The sequence below is a fragment of the Vespula vulgaris genome, chromosome 16 (genome assembly GCF_905475345.1).
Source record: "Vespula vulgaris chromosome 16, iyVesVulg1.1, whole genome shotgun sequence".
Lineage (NCBI taxonomy): Eukaryota > Metazoa > Arthropoda > Insecta > Hymenoptera > Vespidae > Vespula > Vespula vulgaris.
In genome coordinates this window covers 3,062,731-3,081,931 of record NC_066601.1, presented here as the reverse complement: position 1 = coordinate 3,081,931, position 19,201 = coordinate 3,062,731, and the positions used below count along the sequence as shown (strand labels likewise).

The 19,201-nt window shown below is 40.3% G+C and overlaps 1 protein-coding gene across 5 annotated transcripts in view; it reads left to right on the top strand.

The window, feature by feature from the left end:
- LOC127069821 (POU domain, class 6, transcription factor 1) overlaps positions 1 to 19,201 on the top strand; it is a 123,972-nt gene that overhangs the window by 10,579 nt on the left and 94,192 nt on the right. For all 5 annotated transcript variants that reach the window (XM_051007348.1, XM_051007346.1, XM_051007344.1 and 2 more), the window contains exon 2: positions 2,263 to 2,561. In XM_051007348.1, the coding sequence (XP_050863305.1) occupies positions 2,292 to 2,561 (270 nt within the window). In that variant the 5' untranslated portion in view covers positions 2,263 to 2,291. The remainder of the gene's footprint in view (positions 1 to 2,262; positions 2,562 to 19,201) is intronic.

Here is a 19,201-nt window from a genome sequence, read left to right as displayed (position 1 = left end):
ACCGTTCGTTGAATCGGACTGGAACCGTACGAAATATTGTTGGAGAAAACGTAAGGCAAGAATGCTTTTTCCATCGTACTCGAGGAGGAACCAGTCGACGGTTCGGTCTTTTCATCGCACAAAGTGTAGATACAGTGAAATCGGCTTGCTTTGACCAACGATAGCTCGTTATCCGCGTCGCGGGCCACTCGTAAGAGGAACTTATTGTCGGCATCGACCGGTCTCCCTATTTCTCTACCAGTAACGAACAACGACTACGATGCTACGAGGTAAACGCTAAAAAGTTGTCATTGTCTTGAAACCCTTGCCTCGAATATGTATTTTTACCAGGGTCCGTTATAAAAATCCCCTTTTTGCTTCAATATAAAGTAATCCCGGAAGAAGAGGTGGAGAAAAGAGAGGAAGATTGGGGTTCATGGGTTGAAGGAGCTAGAGAAGGAGGAAGAGGAAAAGGAGAAGGTGGGAGGAAGGGAGGGAGAGGGAACGAGCATTCTCTCACCCTTTGATAATAATTTGTCCGTGGTAACCGGTTGGTTTCCTTCGCGTCCTTCTCGCTCGAAGCTTCCGCTCGATGATCCATCCAGCCGTTCGTCATAGGCGTCCGCGTTCATGGTTTAAAAAGTAAAGCGCTGGACTTGGGCCAGAGCAAAAATAGAAGCAGATGTTAGTTGCGTTCGAGGAGATGATGATGATGATGAAGAAGAAGAAGAAGAAGAAGAAGAAGAAGGAGGAGGTGGAGAAGAAGAAGAAGAGGAAGGGGAAGGATATAAGACGATGCTATACGTCGACTCCTATGGTAGCTCCGATGGATCAGGGAGAAAGAGAAGGCAGAAACTCTGGAAAGAGAGAAAGAGAGAGAGAAGTTCCGATCCAGACGGCACAGTGATTTCATTGCCCTTGAATTCTTACTAACAGAGCGCTTAGATAAAAATAATTACCCGGATAAATGCGAGATGCCTGTAGGCACCGTGTTACCGAGCAATTTTATTCTCGATTCTCCTCCTCTTCATCCTTCTCCTCCTTCTCCTTCCACTCCTCCACCCTCTCCAACCCCTTTTCGTTTCGTCTCCCACTCCTACACTCTACGAGCTTTCTGGCCCGACCAAATGTTTTTGCTTTGAAGTCGGAAGATGAACGAGCTGCTTCTAATTTCCAGCGTCTGCATTCTTAACAGCTGCACGCTCGGCAGTTCGATACGGCCTCTAGCGCGGACTCCTCTCGTGCTTAATTAGTATCGTCGTGTTTACGCAAGTCCTCCTTTTGTCGTCGAGATCGTCGAGAAAGAGCGAACCGTTGTACTCGTCGAAATTGTTTTGAGGATTTTTTTAGGACGTCCAGTTGACTCTAGAAAGATTTTCCTTATTTGGTTGAGTATTTCGCTTTTTTCCCTGTTTCTTTTCTTTTTCTTCTTTTTTTTTTTAACGGGTCAAATATATTTATTAAATACAACATCTTATTCAGTTTAGCTTCTCTAGAGCCTTCGAAATTGTAATAATTAGAAATGTATTTAATAGAGAATCTAGAGAAAGGTGAATGCCTGTTAAATAAGATTCCATTGTGAGTTTCGCAAAATACACATTACGTTCGGTCGATCGTAACGAAACGACTAGAACAACGCGTTGTATTATCGCTTGACTAACGTTATTCATTATCGGTTATGGCCATTTTACGCAAATGAATCATCATCGGCATATCATATATCAACACGCAGTTAGGTATTGTAGCCAGGAATCTCGTTACTCCGGGCGTAATTGTTGGAACGGCCAGCATCATGCTAGATCATTATTACTTTCTATTACAAGAATTGTCCATTAAGCAATATCCTTGTACGCAGTTTATTTTTCTTTTTTTGTAATATTTTCCTTGAACACGTACAATTCAAAGTTCGTAATGTTTGCAGACGGAACAGGATCGTATTAATTTTTTTTTTATTAATTTAGCATAAATCAAAAGTACTTGCCTAACAGTTTCAAACTCGATAAGTGGATGTAAGAAAGAGACTGATAATCGAAGTCGAATCTCTCTCTTTCTCCCTCTGTCTCTCTCTCTCCCCCCTCTCTCTCTTGCTCTCTGTCTTTATAGAGTGATCGAATCTTGGACACGAAACTCTGGAAAGCGAGTTATTATGGAATTGCGTTTCTAGTGAGGGATGAGAGTGGGGGTTAAGAGGAGCGGAGGAGTGAGGGTTTAGCTCGGAGAGCGTGTATTGCGGCGTACGTACGCTATTAGATCGGTCCTCAGAGAGTTTTGGTCGATTTGCAGATTACGAGTCCCCGGCATGCAAGGCTGACATGGCGGAGGGTTCGGCCGAGGAGGAACAGAGCAGTACCGCTGCGCCCGCTTCCCCTCCAGCTGATCTTCGCACTCTGAACACCCAATTGTCGCCGCCTTATCACCATCAACCCCATCTCCAGCCACCGCGTCTTCAGCATTTGCAGCATCCCAACATGTTGGCCACCGCCGTACCGCCTAGGCACAGCCACAGCATGCTGTCTCATCAGGTGAAAACGGAAGCCGAGTTGGACGCGTCGTACGACGTGCCATTGAATCTCAAGAGCGAGGTAAGCTTCGACGAATCGACTACTAAACTATCGACGTTATTAGTTTAACAGGAGGCCAGCATATACGATCGAAGAAGGATCGAGAGATCGAGCTTCGTGTTCGAGTTTATTTCGTTCCCTTTCGTAAGTTCGAACGTTCGAGCTTCTGCTAGGTTCCGTTCATAGTACCAGTGGCTTATAGTTATTAATTGTAATAGAGAGAGAGAAGTGTCGACGAAGTAACCAGCGAGCATAACTTTGTTACTAGCTGAATATACGGGCACTTGCTAGAAGATACACCATTTGTTCAACAGTTATTGTCACTCACTTGTATTTATTTTCGATTACTCTGAATAACTTGATTATGTTTTGAGTACTGATAATGCTAATACTCTAGTGTTTCAATGAACACATCATTAGTATTTAATAGCCGTGTAACATATTCCATAATTAAGGTCGATAATAGGTCTAATTATCGGATACATTGAAATTCAGAATTATGATCATTATCAAACACGTTCGACATTTCCGGTGTGGATACTTTCGTCTTTTATCGATGCCAAACTAATCAAGACGTTGATCACGATCATCTTCGAGTTTTTTCTGCGTTTCCTTTTTCTTTTTCTTCTTTTTTCTTTTTTCTTTTTTTCTTTTTTCATACACTTTGAAAGGTCTCTTAATTCATAAGAACGTTTCAATAGTATTTAGTATACTTTGAATCGTCGTCGTAGCGATCGGCATAGTCGTTAGCAACGGTTTTGTGTGTCAATGACAAGCAATTGGCCGGTTAAGTAGACGACGTCGTCCAGCGTCCCAACCTAAATCGGCCGATGATCTCTCCCTGACCTGTATATAATTAACGTACAAAATAAAGCGTGTCGAATGAATTCTATCAGTGAACAAGGGGTCAACGAACGGCTCATTCCTTTCACGGTTATTACGCAATAACTTTTGTATTTTAAATTGTCCTTGTAATTTGTATAAACGTATAATAACAACGATAATATATCCTCAATGTTAATTGCTAGTTACGATTTGTCAAGAATACGATTTGAATTAATTAGAAAATTAAAGTCGAGGAATTTATTTTTCATTTCCTTTTTATGTCGTATATACATATATCATAGGTATACATAGTCTTTTTTTTCGTATTTCATTAAAGAAAATATAATAATTAGGAGGTGGAAAGATGAAAATCATGGTGCTCCCGTTAGAATGGCAAAAGTCGTGAGAAAATCGAAGACTCAGAATGTCAAAGTTTCTAACGGCCCGCGGCATCATCGTCGTCGTCGTCGTCGTTGTTGTCGTTGTCGTTGTTGTCGTTGTCGTCGTCGTGTTGTTGTCGATGGTGGCAGTCGACGTCGATGGCGGCAGTGGTGGTGACGGTGGCGGCGGCAGCGGCGGTATGCAACTTCTCCTATGCGTCTACAAGACATTTGCTTAAGCGTTATGTGAAAGACTTCCGCGTTCCAACCGGCGGAGTAGTCTAATCACTGCCGGCACACAACTCTCGACCGAAGAGCTTGCTCTCGATTATCGGTGGCCTATCACCCTAGATCGGTCTTTTGAAAATCAATTCCGCTTTGATAGAGAGAGAGAGAGAGGGAGAGGGAGGGAGAGAGAGAGAGAGAAATGGAGAGAGGGACAGAGAGAGAGAGAGAGAGAATGGATTTTTATGGTTATCGGGGAATGTGAAAACTTCGATAAAATGTGACCATCGTTTTTCTCTTAAACTTAATATATATATGTACGTATGTACATATGTATGTATATATTTTTTATCTTTATTAGCATCACAATATTTTTACTTTACAGTAAATACTACTTAATGATTTGATAATATCAGCCTGATCCAATAATAAAATTGGATATTTTTGATGAAATTATATCATATAAAATATTTGATAGAATATTTTTTGGAATTAATCGAACAGAAATCGTTGATTTATTTTATTTCATTAACGTTTCACTTATGTTCGAATAGAAATGTTTTTAGTTAAGGAAAACTTTTCTTTCTTTCTTTTTTATTCCATCGATTACTAGTAATGGTTCGAACTATATAATGAGATTCTGAAAGTTTTAATATTATAAGCACCTAGACTAATAAAGGTTACACGATCACTATGCAAATAATTCCATATCCACATAACTTTAAACATAATTCCTCGATCTTACGATAGCAAATTTCTCTCGAAGTGAAAACTATCCTATTAAATAAATCGTAGAACGTTCGTAGAGTTACGTAAAGGCAAATGAGTTCGAGGATCGTTAGACCGTATAAAGTAACAAATACGTTGTCCGAATTGACGGAATTTTACCGATTTTATGGCATCTCGGTGTTAAAAAAAAAGAAAAAAAAATGTTTGCAAACTTTTCTAAATTTACGTAACAAAGAGTTCGCGTTGAAAAACAAGATGAAATGAAATAATATGCCGAGGGTACACGCCTTAATTAATAGTTAGTTTATTTATATCGAATGAGATCGTCCGAGAGGTCTTCTCTCTCTCTCTCTTTCTCTCTCTCTTTTTTTTTTTTATTAGGCATACCGATCGGCTTTTATTCGTTAATCTCGTGGACGATTCGTTGTCGTTTCGACAATGCACAACAATGATGCCAATTAACCTACAAAAGAGAATAATACCGATACTAGGCAGCTCGTTCGTCCGTTCGTTCGTTCGTTCATTCGTTGCTTCTTTCCTACGATTAGAAAGAGAAAGGGAGAAAGAGAGAAAGAGAAAAAGAGAGAAAGAAAGAGAGAGAGAGAGAGAGGGAATCTCGAAAACAGCAGTCTCATCCGTTAGTCCGTTGTCCCTGTCCATCCATTACACTATTATCCCCTCGGCAAACCTCACTCACACTCATACGATCGTGATCCACACATGGATATATGTGGATTCAGGGATACTTATACGCATAGAATCCATCCAGGACTTTGCCACGCATCGGACTTAATGCCCTCGTCCACTCGTTCACTTGCTCTATCTCGAAAGATGAAGAGGAAGAACGTTAGCAACGTGGCTGCAATCTATGAGTAAAGGAAGGGAGAATATTTCATAGTGAAAAGCAGCCTTTCAGAAAAGTCTAGTCGCCTTTTGTTAGCCACCAGGAAAGAAGCTAGCTAACGGATACTGCGTTAGCGGCATTCTGGTTTGTGTACACACCGGTGATAACAACTACTTCTCTCTTTATGGTTCGATCGAAAAAGTTTTATTGAGGAAAGGGTCGGATTGATCAGAATGCGAAAAATGTCTTATCCAGGAATTCCAATTATTCGAGATTTGTGAATATCCATCAATTATAGATCGAGAACTATCTCTATTTTCTATTCCAGATTTGATAAAAGAGATTATATGTATATATAATCGATAATTATTAAGATAACAGTTTCGATACAAATTGCAAGAAATAAATGATCAAGATGGATACACGTAAATTTCGGTCCAATAACTTATGAAGACGTCACCGTTATGCAATCGGACGGATTGAAGTGTCAAATTTTCTTACAGCAACCAAGACATCTTCTTAGCAAATCTGGTGATCGGATGACTCTCGAAAGACAGTTTAGTTCTCGTTCTCTTCTTGATCGTGCCAAGAAAGGTGAGGATTCGTCATAAGTGTCTTTTCACATCGTCTCTTCGAATTTTGCATCGAAAGCAGTCTCTTTGGAAACTTTGGCGAGATTGGTATCTCAAATTTCTTGCTTCTTCATCATGGAAAGAGAAAGAGAGAGAGAGAGAGAGAGAGAGAAAGAGAAATAAAAAAAGAAAAAGTAGAGAAAGAGAGAAGGCATACATCTTTGGCAAGTTCTCAAAGGCCTACAGGCATGTTTCTCTCTCTTTCTCTCTTTCTCTTTTAAACGCACAAATGCGTCTGTCAAGAAGAAGTGATCGAAAGCAAAACCATTTTAAAGTTGGTCAAAAAGCTTGCATAAAGTCTAGTCAGTCGCGGTTCGCGTATCTCATTACTTGATCCTCTGTTTCGTGGCTACTCGATTGCGTTTCGATCGGATTTCACAATTATGATTAATATTACCAGTGGTGAACGCTAGGGTTCGCGGTCTCGATTTAAATATCTCTTCCTCTCGGTCTATATCTCCGATAGCCCACGGATAGGAAACTAAAGCAGAACAAAACCAGTTGTGAGATATAGAGGATAATTAATTCAAATACGGTTACTGTTATGTATTTTAGTAGAATTAGCGTTTGCTGTATTTTCCTACGACCCAAGTAACAATATATTATTGTCTTTTCGATATCTTTGTTCTTTTATTTATTTCTTTCCTTTTAAATATCGTTAAAACATAGACACATTCTATTTTTGACAATGTAATATCTACATGTATATACGTACGTATGTACGTACATATATATAAATTTTGCCTTTTAAATTATCTACAACTATGTACTTACATAATAGTTATAATCTCGTGTGTTTGCCAGAAAGATGGGAAATAATTGATACCAACTATCTTTTATCCAACGTAATCTCGCTGATTCATCGATTTCATTATATAGGGATCCGTGCGTTATTGAGGAAGACATAAAAAATTTTCTCAATTCTCTCGCGATCCCATCCGATTCGGATAAGAGACGCATGACTGCTACTAAATCATTACGGGTACCTATAAACGTATCGAGAAAAAAATCTCATTTCTCGAACGCATACTTTACGTAGTATGACCGATCGGACAGGAAAGAAACGTCGATCGGCAGTTTAAAGCTAATCCGTCGACACCTTTCGATCGATTCCATTGGCACTTGCATTCCATCAAAATCATAATTGCAGGTTCGCGAATTGATATTCGAACGATTTTATAAATCGCGTAAATCGGTTGGATAGAGGTAATACTTGGGAGCTGGTCGAAAGGTTGGCCAATAAAATTGACAGGCGATCGTTCATAAAAAGCAAAGAAACGGTCGAAGCAATGGAAGGGAGGGAGGAGAAGTAAAGGATGAAAGAGAAAGAGAAGATATATATATATTATATATATTATATATATATTATATATATATCATTCTTTCTCTCTTCCCCGTTCTTCATAGCAATCGTCCTATACCTCTTTGCCTCTCATGCCTGTTCCCTCCCCCAACCCATAGTCAGGAATCGTATTTGCAGAGTGATGGAATGTTTATCAATAGATTAATCTACGAGATCGTCAGGCGGCTTCGCACAATCGCGTACCGGGTCCTCGATTGCGATTAAACATAAAAGTATCATTTCAATCTGCCTCACCTCCCTCCCTCCTTTCCTCCCTCTCTATCTGCCTCCCTCCCACCTATTGGCCCCTCCCCAGCTACCAGCCCTCTCTCTCTCTCTCTCTCCCTCCAACTATACCCCGTCGTGGTATATCGTAGCCGCCACCGTCGCCGAGGCCGACGTCGTCGTACATTCTAGCATGTATAACGCGCCCGTACATTCGATAGATCGGGCATTTTTTCCATTAGATTGGAACTTGATTAAATTGAAAATCTGTCAATTTAGGAAAAAGCATCCGGACGGTTTATATTGACGGTGGACATTATACGCGGCCGCGCTACGGCCAACCAGTCGGTGAATTCGTACTGCCTGACAACTACGCGTGCCGTTGGTAGATAACCCATCGTCGATCCTCTCCGAATCTCTCTCCCTCCCCCTCCCCCCACCTCTCTCTCTTTCTCCCTCTCTCGCTTCTTTTCGGTGTGTAGGATGGACTGTTTACTCTCTTCGCTTTCTCTTTTTTTCTTTCTTTGTTTTTAAACCTCTTCCCAACCTTTACCCTTTCTCTCCTCTCTCTTTCTTTGTCTCTCTCTCTCTCTTTCTCTCTCGTGCAACCACGAACGAACGACCGTCGCACTGCATCCCTTGTAAAAATTAATTGCCCGGATCTCTTTGAGATAGCGACGTACTCGTCGTTTGTCGATATTGCGAATTTCCGCGAGAATAGCGGACGAAGCTGATTCCGTACGATGATGCTGGTCGAGGTACGTCCGCGGGGGAAAATTAGGATCAATGCTTTCGATTTATTGAGAACCAAGTTATTATGATTTTGAAGTTTATTAAATAGTTTCTCCGTGAAAATTCTTATTATTTATCATGATGTAGAGTATAAATTATAATCCGTTAAAAAGTTTAAGGGGAAAAAGTATTCCGATATTGAGGGAATATAATTGTCTTAATTTTATTTAATATACTGGCCGAGGACTTTAAACTTATTAAACTTAAATTAATACACTTAACTCTCATATTTCTCTTATATTAATTTTAATTACTTATAATTTTATATCGATAAAAATCGACGGTAAAATTGGTTTCTTACGTCATTTTAATAAAGGATTTTTTTTTCTGTTCTTAATGAACTCATGTACGTAAGTATACCTACCTATATCGTACGCGTAATTTAATAACAGCGTATCATCTATTTTAGCATTATCGGTCATAGGTTCGTTCGTGCGCATGTGCAAGTTCCACGTCGGTGTAGGCGGTCGGTACTAATTTAACCACAGGTCGTTCCTTAACTAGATTCTTAGAATCCATTTGGAAAACACTGATTAAAGCTCTGTTCTTGCGACGCGATCCAACGATGCTCTCTATGAGCGATCAATCAATTACACGACTCGTGTACTCTCTAAACGCTGTCGTGAGAAACTACATCGCCGGATGTTACAGACGATGTGTTTCCTTTTCTCAAGTATACCATGAAATTAGATGAAATTAGATAAACTAACGAGGTCGATAGAAGAAAGTTTATAACTTTCGTTATCGTACGAAGAAAAATGTTACATTGTGTTACAACTTTATTTTGTAAAATTACAAATTTTATTTTGTAAAAACAAACTTCTCTATTCATTAATCTAATTAGTATAAGTATGGTTAAATAGCAAGATAGTAAATCGAGTAACATGTGTTGTTGATTAGCTCGTCAGTAACTTTAAAGTTGTATAGTTTAGACTACTGCTTTCATCGTGCGGTTGATTGTCATGTCTAACATTAGATTTAGTAACCTATCAATTTGACAAATTTCAGATTTCACGTTTAATCTTGCAAGAGTCATAAATATTACTTTTCTCAAGCAATTTACGTTGATTCATATCGTTGCAATGATACAAACACTTATCCCAACTCGGTTCCCTAATAAGTAATTGACTTAGAATTAAATGAACTAACGTTAAAACGAAAGAGAAAAAAATATATATATATATTTCAATGTATCTGTCAATTTGACGTAAATCAGTAAAAGTAAGTATACAAGGAACGTCCATAAATCTAATCTTAAATACGTATAAACATTTCTAATAGATAATCATACATTTTCATATATGATAATATTATTTTATCGTTGGTACTTCATTCTTGAAACATTTCGAAATGTCGAATCGATCATGTAAACGTATTTGAATGATACAAAATAAATTGTTGAAATCGATCGAAGAATCGTTAAATACGAGAATCGGAGTATCGAGTCGCTTATTACTCGAGCCATTTGGATAATCATGGAGGTATATCGTGGTGGGTACTATAATGCTCTGATTCGATAAGCCGCCGTCGAAACGGCGAATATATTTAATTGAAAATTGCATGTTCGGCTAACGATAACGCCTCTGGAAGAAACTCTCCCGTCTCGTGCCGCCGTTATTAAGAGTAATTTAAGGACGTCGAATGGATTGGCCAGTTCTCGCGATAACACTCGGCCAGCACTATGTTAATGCACTTTCTCGATCGGCCATTCCGTTAATGAGCAGCCTTAAATGATGTCTCGTCGTGAGAAATGCGTGTGGGCGAAACGTTAGCGCGGCAAGGTGCGAGATTGTAAATTATAAGAAGATATCTTTATCGTTATCCTCTCTTTGTATTTTTTTTTGTTTCTTTTTTTTTATAAATATACGAATCTCATTCGACGCGATTCATAATGACCGATATCTAAAATTGTAAACATATATATATCTAAATTTTTTTCTTAATCTCGTTTCACGTTTCACGACGTAAAATTAAGTGTTACGTAGATTTACGGCATACCGTGAAATACTCTAAGTTTTCTTTGTACTCTAAGCTTCGCATAGTAGGTAACTTCATTCTTCTTCCTTCTTCTTTTCTTTGCGAATTAATCTCATAAAGTACCGAGATAAATAATTAGAAATTTATTCACAATAGTCGAAAGTATACCGAGTACATCGTTTTCTAATCTCTACAATGAAATTTGCTCAGAGCCAAGGACTTTGCAGTATTCGTGATTAAAGACGATCGCGAGTCAGCAAGCAGTGCGGATAAGTCGAGAGTAGGAAAGGGACGAGGAGAGAAGAGGAGAGTGGTAGTGTGGTAGTGATAGCGAAGGGGATGGTGGTAGAGAGTAAGAGGGGTTTGGTCGCGGGGGAGGCGTAATCGCGTACCACGGCGTAGCTTTTAAAGTAGGAAACTCTCCGGAAACTACTGGTCACACGGTACGGAGTAACTCCCCGTCGGTGCCAAATAACAATGTTGAATCTCATAAACAAGGAGACAAGACAAATACCCGCTGGCCAGTGGTCGCAGGGCGCGGAGTGGACAGAGAGTCCGTTCCACCACCCCCACCCTATCCCAACCACCCTCTCCGGAGATGGGAGATTCTGCTGGTAATTTCACGGTGTCTTGCATCCCTGAGCCACCCACTTTAGACCACCCCTTCGATCCTACGTAACACCCGTGCAATCCATTCGCTGTATTCTTGCACTAATCCTCTGGCATTATGATCGCTGCTTGGCACATTGATCGAATTTGGCGTAGATCGATGGACATTAACTGTTGTTTCCCCTTACTTCTCCTTTGTCAAACGATAGAATAGACATTATCGATTGTTAATATTTAAATAATTCCTTGAGAGGTAAAAGAAACCGGCTCAGTGATATTAGGTATTTCCATATTATTCGAAATAGAACTGATATCGATTGGATACGCTAGACAGGAACGGAATCGCATTCATTATTATCTATGCGTGATATGGAGGGTAACGTTTATTCTTGCCTAGACATCTATCGCTGGGATTCGTGCGGGCGGCCGACAACTTAATTGATCGAAAGCCATAAGCGAATTAGGAATGATCAATGTCCCGATGATCGAACATGGAAACGCGATCGTAGAAAGATGCCGAATTAATTCGATGTTGAAAATGGACCACCACTTGGGGTGGTCCATCGAGGGGACATAAATTCGTTGGGTTTCTTGGTGCTCGGTCGTTCGTACAAATTGCATGAAACTCAGATTTGGCTGATCCTTCCCATCCATATTTCTTTTCTCTTTCTTCCTATCCGTTACTTCCTTCGTTCCTTTTACATAGCCTCTTCCTACGGCGACACCGGGCATCGACTATAAATCAAATTATTCTCACTGAGTGAGATTAGATTTCTGTTTGAGCATCGAGTCTCGAGTTTGGAGTCTCGTAGGTTCGACGAGGGTAAGGGTTAGTACTGCGGTAGCACATAGACCTTTCTCCCTTCAACCCTCTATCTCTAGCTTCTCCTTCTCTTATTCCTCCTTCTTCTTCCGTTCAACCCACTCCCTCTCCCCTGTCTCTGGTAGTAGTACGGTTGCTTCTGCTGCTTCGCTACGAGGTCCAACATTAGTTAACGATTAATCAAGGCGCTTGTAGCTCAACATATATCATTAAACTAGTTAGCGAAGTAGGGTCGACCAAGTGTGCTGACCACTGGCTCCGCTACCCTCTCTCTCTCCCTCTCTGTGCTTCCTAGTCTGACTCCCAACAAGCTCTCCTCCTTACTCGAAATCTCCCTTCCGCTACCGATGCCTCCAACCCTCAAGCAACGTGTTCCTTCAGCAAAGCGAACTCTTGGAGACTCGTGAAAGCCCCTTACACTTCTCCTCCTCGTCGTACTTCCTCTCGTACTCATCGACGATGTCTCTCTTCCGTGAACTCCTCTTGCCGATCGCTCGTTAAACCTTCTAACGGACTCATGCCGAACAACAAGGAATGTTACTGAACAGATTCGCTGACAAGACTTTGTTCTATACTTGAGAAAATCATTTAATGTAACTATGTATATAATTGTCGTCAGAGTATCGGAAAAACTACTGAGAAAGACGAATTACCAGAAACTGACCGATGCACCTACTCGTTCATGTATATCGCGTTTCCTGAAAGCTCTCAGATATACGGATCACCCTTTCCGTTTCCTCTTGCGTCTCGATTCGATCGTCTCTCTCTCTCTCTCTCTCCCTCCCCTACACTCTAGTTTTAACCATCGGGAGACGGCCGCATAGCCTCCCGTACACCCGCGGGCGTCCCTTATAAATCCTGCAGGACTCCTGCAGGCACTAATGTACGACTGTTTGCGGGTATAACTTGGCCCCGACACGAAGGATAGGGGATGGTGTTTCCAGTATATGCTAAGCCGGGGCTAAAGGCTCGCTAGACCAAGCCATTCCTCACTGCCCTACAGACTTACACCTCGCCACCCCTCTTCTCCTACCGTTCGCTCGCTTGTCTTTGCTTCTTATCCCTAAGCAAATGTGGTCACCACGAGGAACCTAGCCAGGATTTATCGATAGATTTACAGTCTCGATGTATCTGAATTTTACGAACGACCTTCATTCTTCTTACTCTATATTTTTTATTTTTTGTGTTTTTTTTTTATTCTTTGATTTTTTTTTATTTTTCTATTCCCTTTCTTTTCTCTTTTTTTTTTCTTTTTTTTTCTAGATCGTCGAGTTATTTTCTTAAGAAAATCGATCGAAGAGAGAAGATAAGACGTTTTTCTCGAATTGTAGACATTTTCAAAAGGACAAGAAATTTCAAAGGGATAGCGAAGCCATTAATACCGTCGCATGGAATCACTTGGCAAAGTGATATTTGACCACCACTGTTCATCCAGGGAGATAGTATTAAATCCCCTCCTTCTATCTCATCCTCCTCAAGCTCCACCTCCTCCTTCCTCTGACCCTTCCTCCTGGTGGTTCCGACAGACTTGTACCAAGGACCAGAGCGAGCTAGGCACCAGTGTCCGGCGGTGTCGTCGGCAAACGTTTACTCGCCAAACAAACTCAACTCCCGTTCCTGCTTCACCATTGCGCGAGTCTGTTTTACTATATAAATGAGATGGTCACCCTAAGTATAGGGTTGAAAGGGATGAGACTGTGCTCGTGTCTGTACGCGTTTGTCTTGGAACTACTCGTCAGGCAAAGCTCACCGAGTGGATGACCAACGACACCGATTCTTCGTTCCTGTCTTCGTTTCAAATTTTGTCTTTTCTTTTTTATTTCTTAGATTAGAAACTTTATTGCTTGGTCCTTGTCTTTCTTCTTCTTCTTTCTTTTTTTTGTTTTTTTGTTTTTTTTTTTTCTTAAATAAACGTAATGTTTTATTGCGTCGATAATGTTAATATTATAAGGATCTCTCTTTCTCTCTTTCTATCCTTTTTATTCTTTCATTCAATGACAATCTCTACATCCTTTCTACTCGAGTCAGAAATTTCTAAAGTCTCTAACCATTCCGGTCTTAGCCAAAGATAGAGTAATCCTCGAGCGTGTACTAAGACGACTTTGTATTAATGTTTGCCCTGATATCTGTAAACAGGCGTTACCTGTATCTCCGTGTCGAGATGTAACTATCCGCTCGCGGCGGGTTTGAACGTTAGTCGGCCACAGGGATTAAGAACTTCCTTCGGTAAGGTCACCGTGCCTACGCTGTTTGCACTTTGTTGTTGGTGTTTCCTCAAAGGAAAAGAGAAATTCGATGGTCAGTGGTTCTTAGCTCAAATGAGAAATTATCAGAAGATTGTCAAAGTTAAAAGAGAGAAAAAAGGATACGTCGTTGATCTCAAAATTATTGTATATGTACTTGTCGGATTTCATTAAACTTTTTATATGAACATAAACGTGATTCATAATGAATAAAATATATATACATATATACACGCGAAATGAAAAGGACGTCTAGATGATGTCATAGGGATAGTAACATCGGTAATATTGACGGATCAGCCAATTTTGTAACGTGTGTACGTCTGCGTATGTATGTATATACATGAACGTCGTTTAACCGACACGGCATATTTACATTGTGTGGCGATGCAATTAAGCCTCGTATCCGGCATCAACCGTAGGAAATACGTGCGGACTAACACCTTGCTCCCTGCTTTCACGCGGCCGACCTCTGTCCGGTCGGGGCTACCCTGCGGTATGCGCACGGAACTCGCCACGACGGCGACGCTCCTCTTTTCTGCGAATTTACAAGGGGTTTCATTTTCGTTTCTACCACCCTTCTTTGCCGGAAACCGTCTAGCGTATTATAATTATTAACGAAATGTACGCCCTCGTGCATATCTCCTCTTTACGTTTCAAACTATTTACGTTTCTCCCAATGATATTTATCGTACTTGAAAATTATTTTTCATATAAATAAAAATTTTATTACGCGTAAAAAATAACTAATAAAGAACGATATCAAAGCGGTAACTCTTGTCTCTTTTCTTTTCTTTTCTTTTCTTTTTCGATATAAATACGAGCGAGTAGACCAAACTGTTGAGAATGAAAATTTTGTTATTTGCGCGAAAAGAAAATGCGATAGTTGAGAATCGATTTTGTTTCTTCCCAGCATCATAACCAAGAGTATAACTATAGCTCGTAAGGGGATTCCAGAGGTTGCTTTGAATCGGGTGGGAATCGCTCGGGGAAACGTTTCAGCGAATCGTTAGCGTACCCTCGATGCGAACACATTTTGCGGATGATCGTCCTCTTGGGTGCGTAGTTGCTTGATCACAGCTTGCGGATGAGGGCTTCGGAGGAATCTTGTACTCGCTTTTCGGGGAGCAACATTCTCAGGATTTCCCTAAATACGATCTATTCGTCGATACTGATCTCTCGATCAAACTTTTTTCTCTTTCGTTTCTTCAAATAATTCAAGAGCTTAACCATTGAAATTTCCTCATCGATTCGATAAACCCTTATAAACATTTCTACTTGGAGTCATAAAAATCGCTTCGACAGTGAGCATTAAAATTACGAAAATAGCATAATCGGAATAATTTTCGAATGCTTCGACGATCCCTAGTCACATCCTTGGCCCTTATGAAATAACGGAGCGTATAGTTCCGTTGTAAGGAAGACAACGACGAGTAGGAGGACGATCCATGAAACAATGGTTAGGAGATGCGTTCTATCGCAAGTACGGTCTATCTAAGCAGTTCTATCTTTTATTAGCATCCCGTAGAAGCTATTTCGTGGCCCTTTCTCTATCGCCTAACCTATGCAAAGGCAGTTTCTCCGTGGAGAGAGCGCCGCGTTCCGAGCGCTGAAGCTACACGAGTAGGAGTAACAGAAGTGCGTATTTACGAGCGTTCCCGTCCATAAAGCAAGCTCGCGCCTGATTTTGATACATTCTCCACTCGGAGTACTATCTCACGCGCGAATACGAGCAACGTTAGAGAGCCGTGCTATACTGGACCACTGAATTTATGGTGATGTTGGCGCATCGCTTCAACCGATAGTTTTGTTTCCCCAGCTATTACTAGTATTTTTCTTTTCTTTTCTTTTCTTTTCTTCTCTTTTCTTCTTTTTTCTTCTGTTAGATTTTTGTAGAATTCTCCGTTCGTTCTTGCTACACGTAGATACCTTCTTTCTTATTTCCGGATGAACGTTGAACGAACGAAGAAACGAACGAACGAGTACTTATCTTTGATAACTGTGAGAGAGAATTTAGATCGCGGAGGGAGAAACAGACATAGAAAAATATTCCAGTCGATTTCCGTTCATTTCCTTAATTCATTTCACACATTTGACAAGTAAATTGACATATACATTTTATTTTCAAGCTAGACAGTTCGACCTAATTTTAAGGAGACGATATTTCGAAGTATCGAAACTGTATTCATCAATTTCCGATCCCACTTTAATTATGTTTCGTTTCAACGTATAACGCAAGATTTCTTAATCGAAAGACGGACAGGAAGTCTCGATCTGGGGATATTATTAAAATATACATAAGGGTATCGACGAAATAATCGTGTAGCGTTCGTTCGTTTATGCAGGAATAAATGCATGCGGTATGTGAGAGAACTAGAGAGGGAAGTGTGTAGGTGGAAAAGGGCGATTCTGATATTGGCCGTACAGTGGGCAAGGGGCATTCGTCCGGACTCACGTAGCAGCTATATACTCCTCTCTGCATATCGTAATCACAATATTATGCTGAAATTGGGAGGGCCGAGTTTCCCATTTCTATTTTAATGGCTTCGGGGATTTCAAACGAGGCCGAGCCAAGCGTCGCGTAATAACTTGTATCCCTCTCTCGCTCGCTCGCTTAAAAAAAAAAGAAGGAAAAAAGGGGGAATATAAAAAAAAAGTATCGAAAGGCCCAGGGACTACCGTACCTCTTTTTCCGTGTTTCTCTCTCTCTCTCTCTTCCATTCACCCTATCTTTTTTTTCCACGATAACCCGTTTTTCATTCGGCGCATTTCATTAAACCCTTTCCGGCTTGAATCTCGAATCGAGAACGCTTAGCCGAGCTGAATTTCGCGCGTTCGAGCGAAACCTTTCGAGCTTCTCTCCCGCCCTTCTTCCTTTTTTTCCCTTTTTTTCTCCTTTTTATTTTTTTTCTCCAATTTCGGTGAACTTTCGACGAGATATATCGCGCTACGCTTCGAAAATTCCTTGGGAATAAAGACGACAAGCGTCTGGATGCTATGGAGAACCGGCCGAGAAAAGCATTAACATACCGTTCGCCGCAATTATCGTCATAATTGCCCAAGTTGTTGGCAACTTATTTTAATCTACGCACAGCTCGCTCCTCTATCCTTACTACAAGACTTACTAGAAGTAGGGAGCGAGAGGGGTTATATCTCCCCACCTTACACTTCGCCCTCAGGCGTCTACGTTCGCGGGGATACGAGTCTTAATCTCGGCGTGATCGCACGCGGAAATAATTACGTTATTCCAACCGAATTCGAATATCGCCAAGTTCTCCCTCAACGTGGTAGACTTTTGAATTCGATCTTAACCGGAGATTTTAACAAGAGAAATTTTATCGACTTAACTCGCTCGTTCCATTAGATTCGAAACATACTAAGGATTTTTGATAAATTGCCGCCTCGTTATAATTACTTACTTTGCTGGTAATATTTTTATTCGCAATATTGAATTTTTATATTTTCGAAATACTGATATAATTATTTTATTACAAATATCGAATTAATCGAGAGAGTGTGTGAGAGAGAGAGAGAGAGAGAGAGAGAGAGAGAGATTATTAATGGTATGATTAAAATAATAACGGATAAAAATTGACAGTATTCCATAGTTTTTATAAAAAAAAGGATATCGATTTCCATGCCACTTTTCGATGGGCATAATTACGATCAAACAACATCGGATCATAGTGAACGTTAATAATTTTCAAAATTTCTTCTCGAGAGAATCTCAATCCTCGGAGCTACGCCAATGCATTTAACAGGAAAAATCTTACAATAGTAGTGGATCCCACTGATTCGATGATAATGCGAAAGCTTGCGTGGATTCACGCACGTCAATTATTGTCACGTCATTGTTCGAACCATTTCATCCAAATTGTTAGTATTAATCGTGAATCGATATAGTAGAACCTCAATTATTCGAGCATATATACGAGGGGAATGAAGAGGGGAAAGAGGGTGCATTTCGGGTACCGAAGGTACGATATGATTTATCAATTCTGAAGCATATTGTACCCATAATTAAAAGTCCTTTTACCACGCACTTCGGATAGCCGAAAATGTTGGTTAATCGTTGGACGATTAATCGAGTTTCGATAATATTCGTTTCGCAAGTTTGTTGTACTCGAAATATAGGACGATTGATCGAAAAATGTCTTTTCTTATAACTCGAAGGAGAAAAAAGGAAAAGGTCACTCGTACAATTCACCCTTTCGCGTTCTTAATTAACCCGAAAAAGATGATATTGTCTGACTTAGAGATCAAAGTGGATACTCGTTCTAGTTCACATCGACTACTTAATTAATCCAGTTTAATATTAATTCAATGATATGGGTGTATCTGTATGTGTATGTATAAAATTATATATATATATATATATATGTGTGTGTGTGTATACATATATAGACAATTTTAAATGGATCGATATAGAAGGTTTAATTCGAGAATCACAAAAGTAGGAGAACCGACGCCTCTTGCGTCAGATACAGCGGTAATATACTTGTCGACTGTTTTACAGGGAGAGAGAGAGAAGGAAAGTTCGGACCGAGGTCAAAAGTTTACTTCGCCTTCTCCCGTGGACGCGGGAGTTGGTAATCGTCGAGAATGACTCCGGAGAGAAGTTAGGATCCAAGAGAAAGGAGTCTGTAAAGTTACTGAAACTTTTTAGCAAGAATTAATCACCGGAAGATGGTGACTGGTCCTTATTAAATTGCGACCTCGCCATTTATTTCGATGCGGTTACTCCCGACCGTTTCAATTTGCGGCTATGGTATTATGCGAGTAAATTATACCAACTGACGTTACTGGTATTAATTTCCGCCGGTCTTATGAACGTCCTTGCGTGGCAATCATTATTAACAGCGACAGAATAAGCAAAAGAGAGATAAAAAGAGAAAGAGAGAGTGTGTGTGTGTGAGAGAGAGAGAAACAAAGAGCAGGACCAATGAAAAAAAAAAAAATCCAAAGAATTCTGACAAAGGTTTCCGAAAGTCGAGGAAAGATCGATGAAAGAAAGT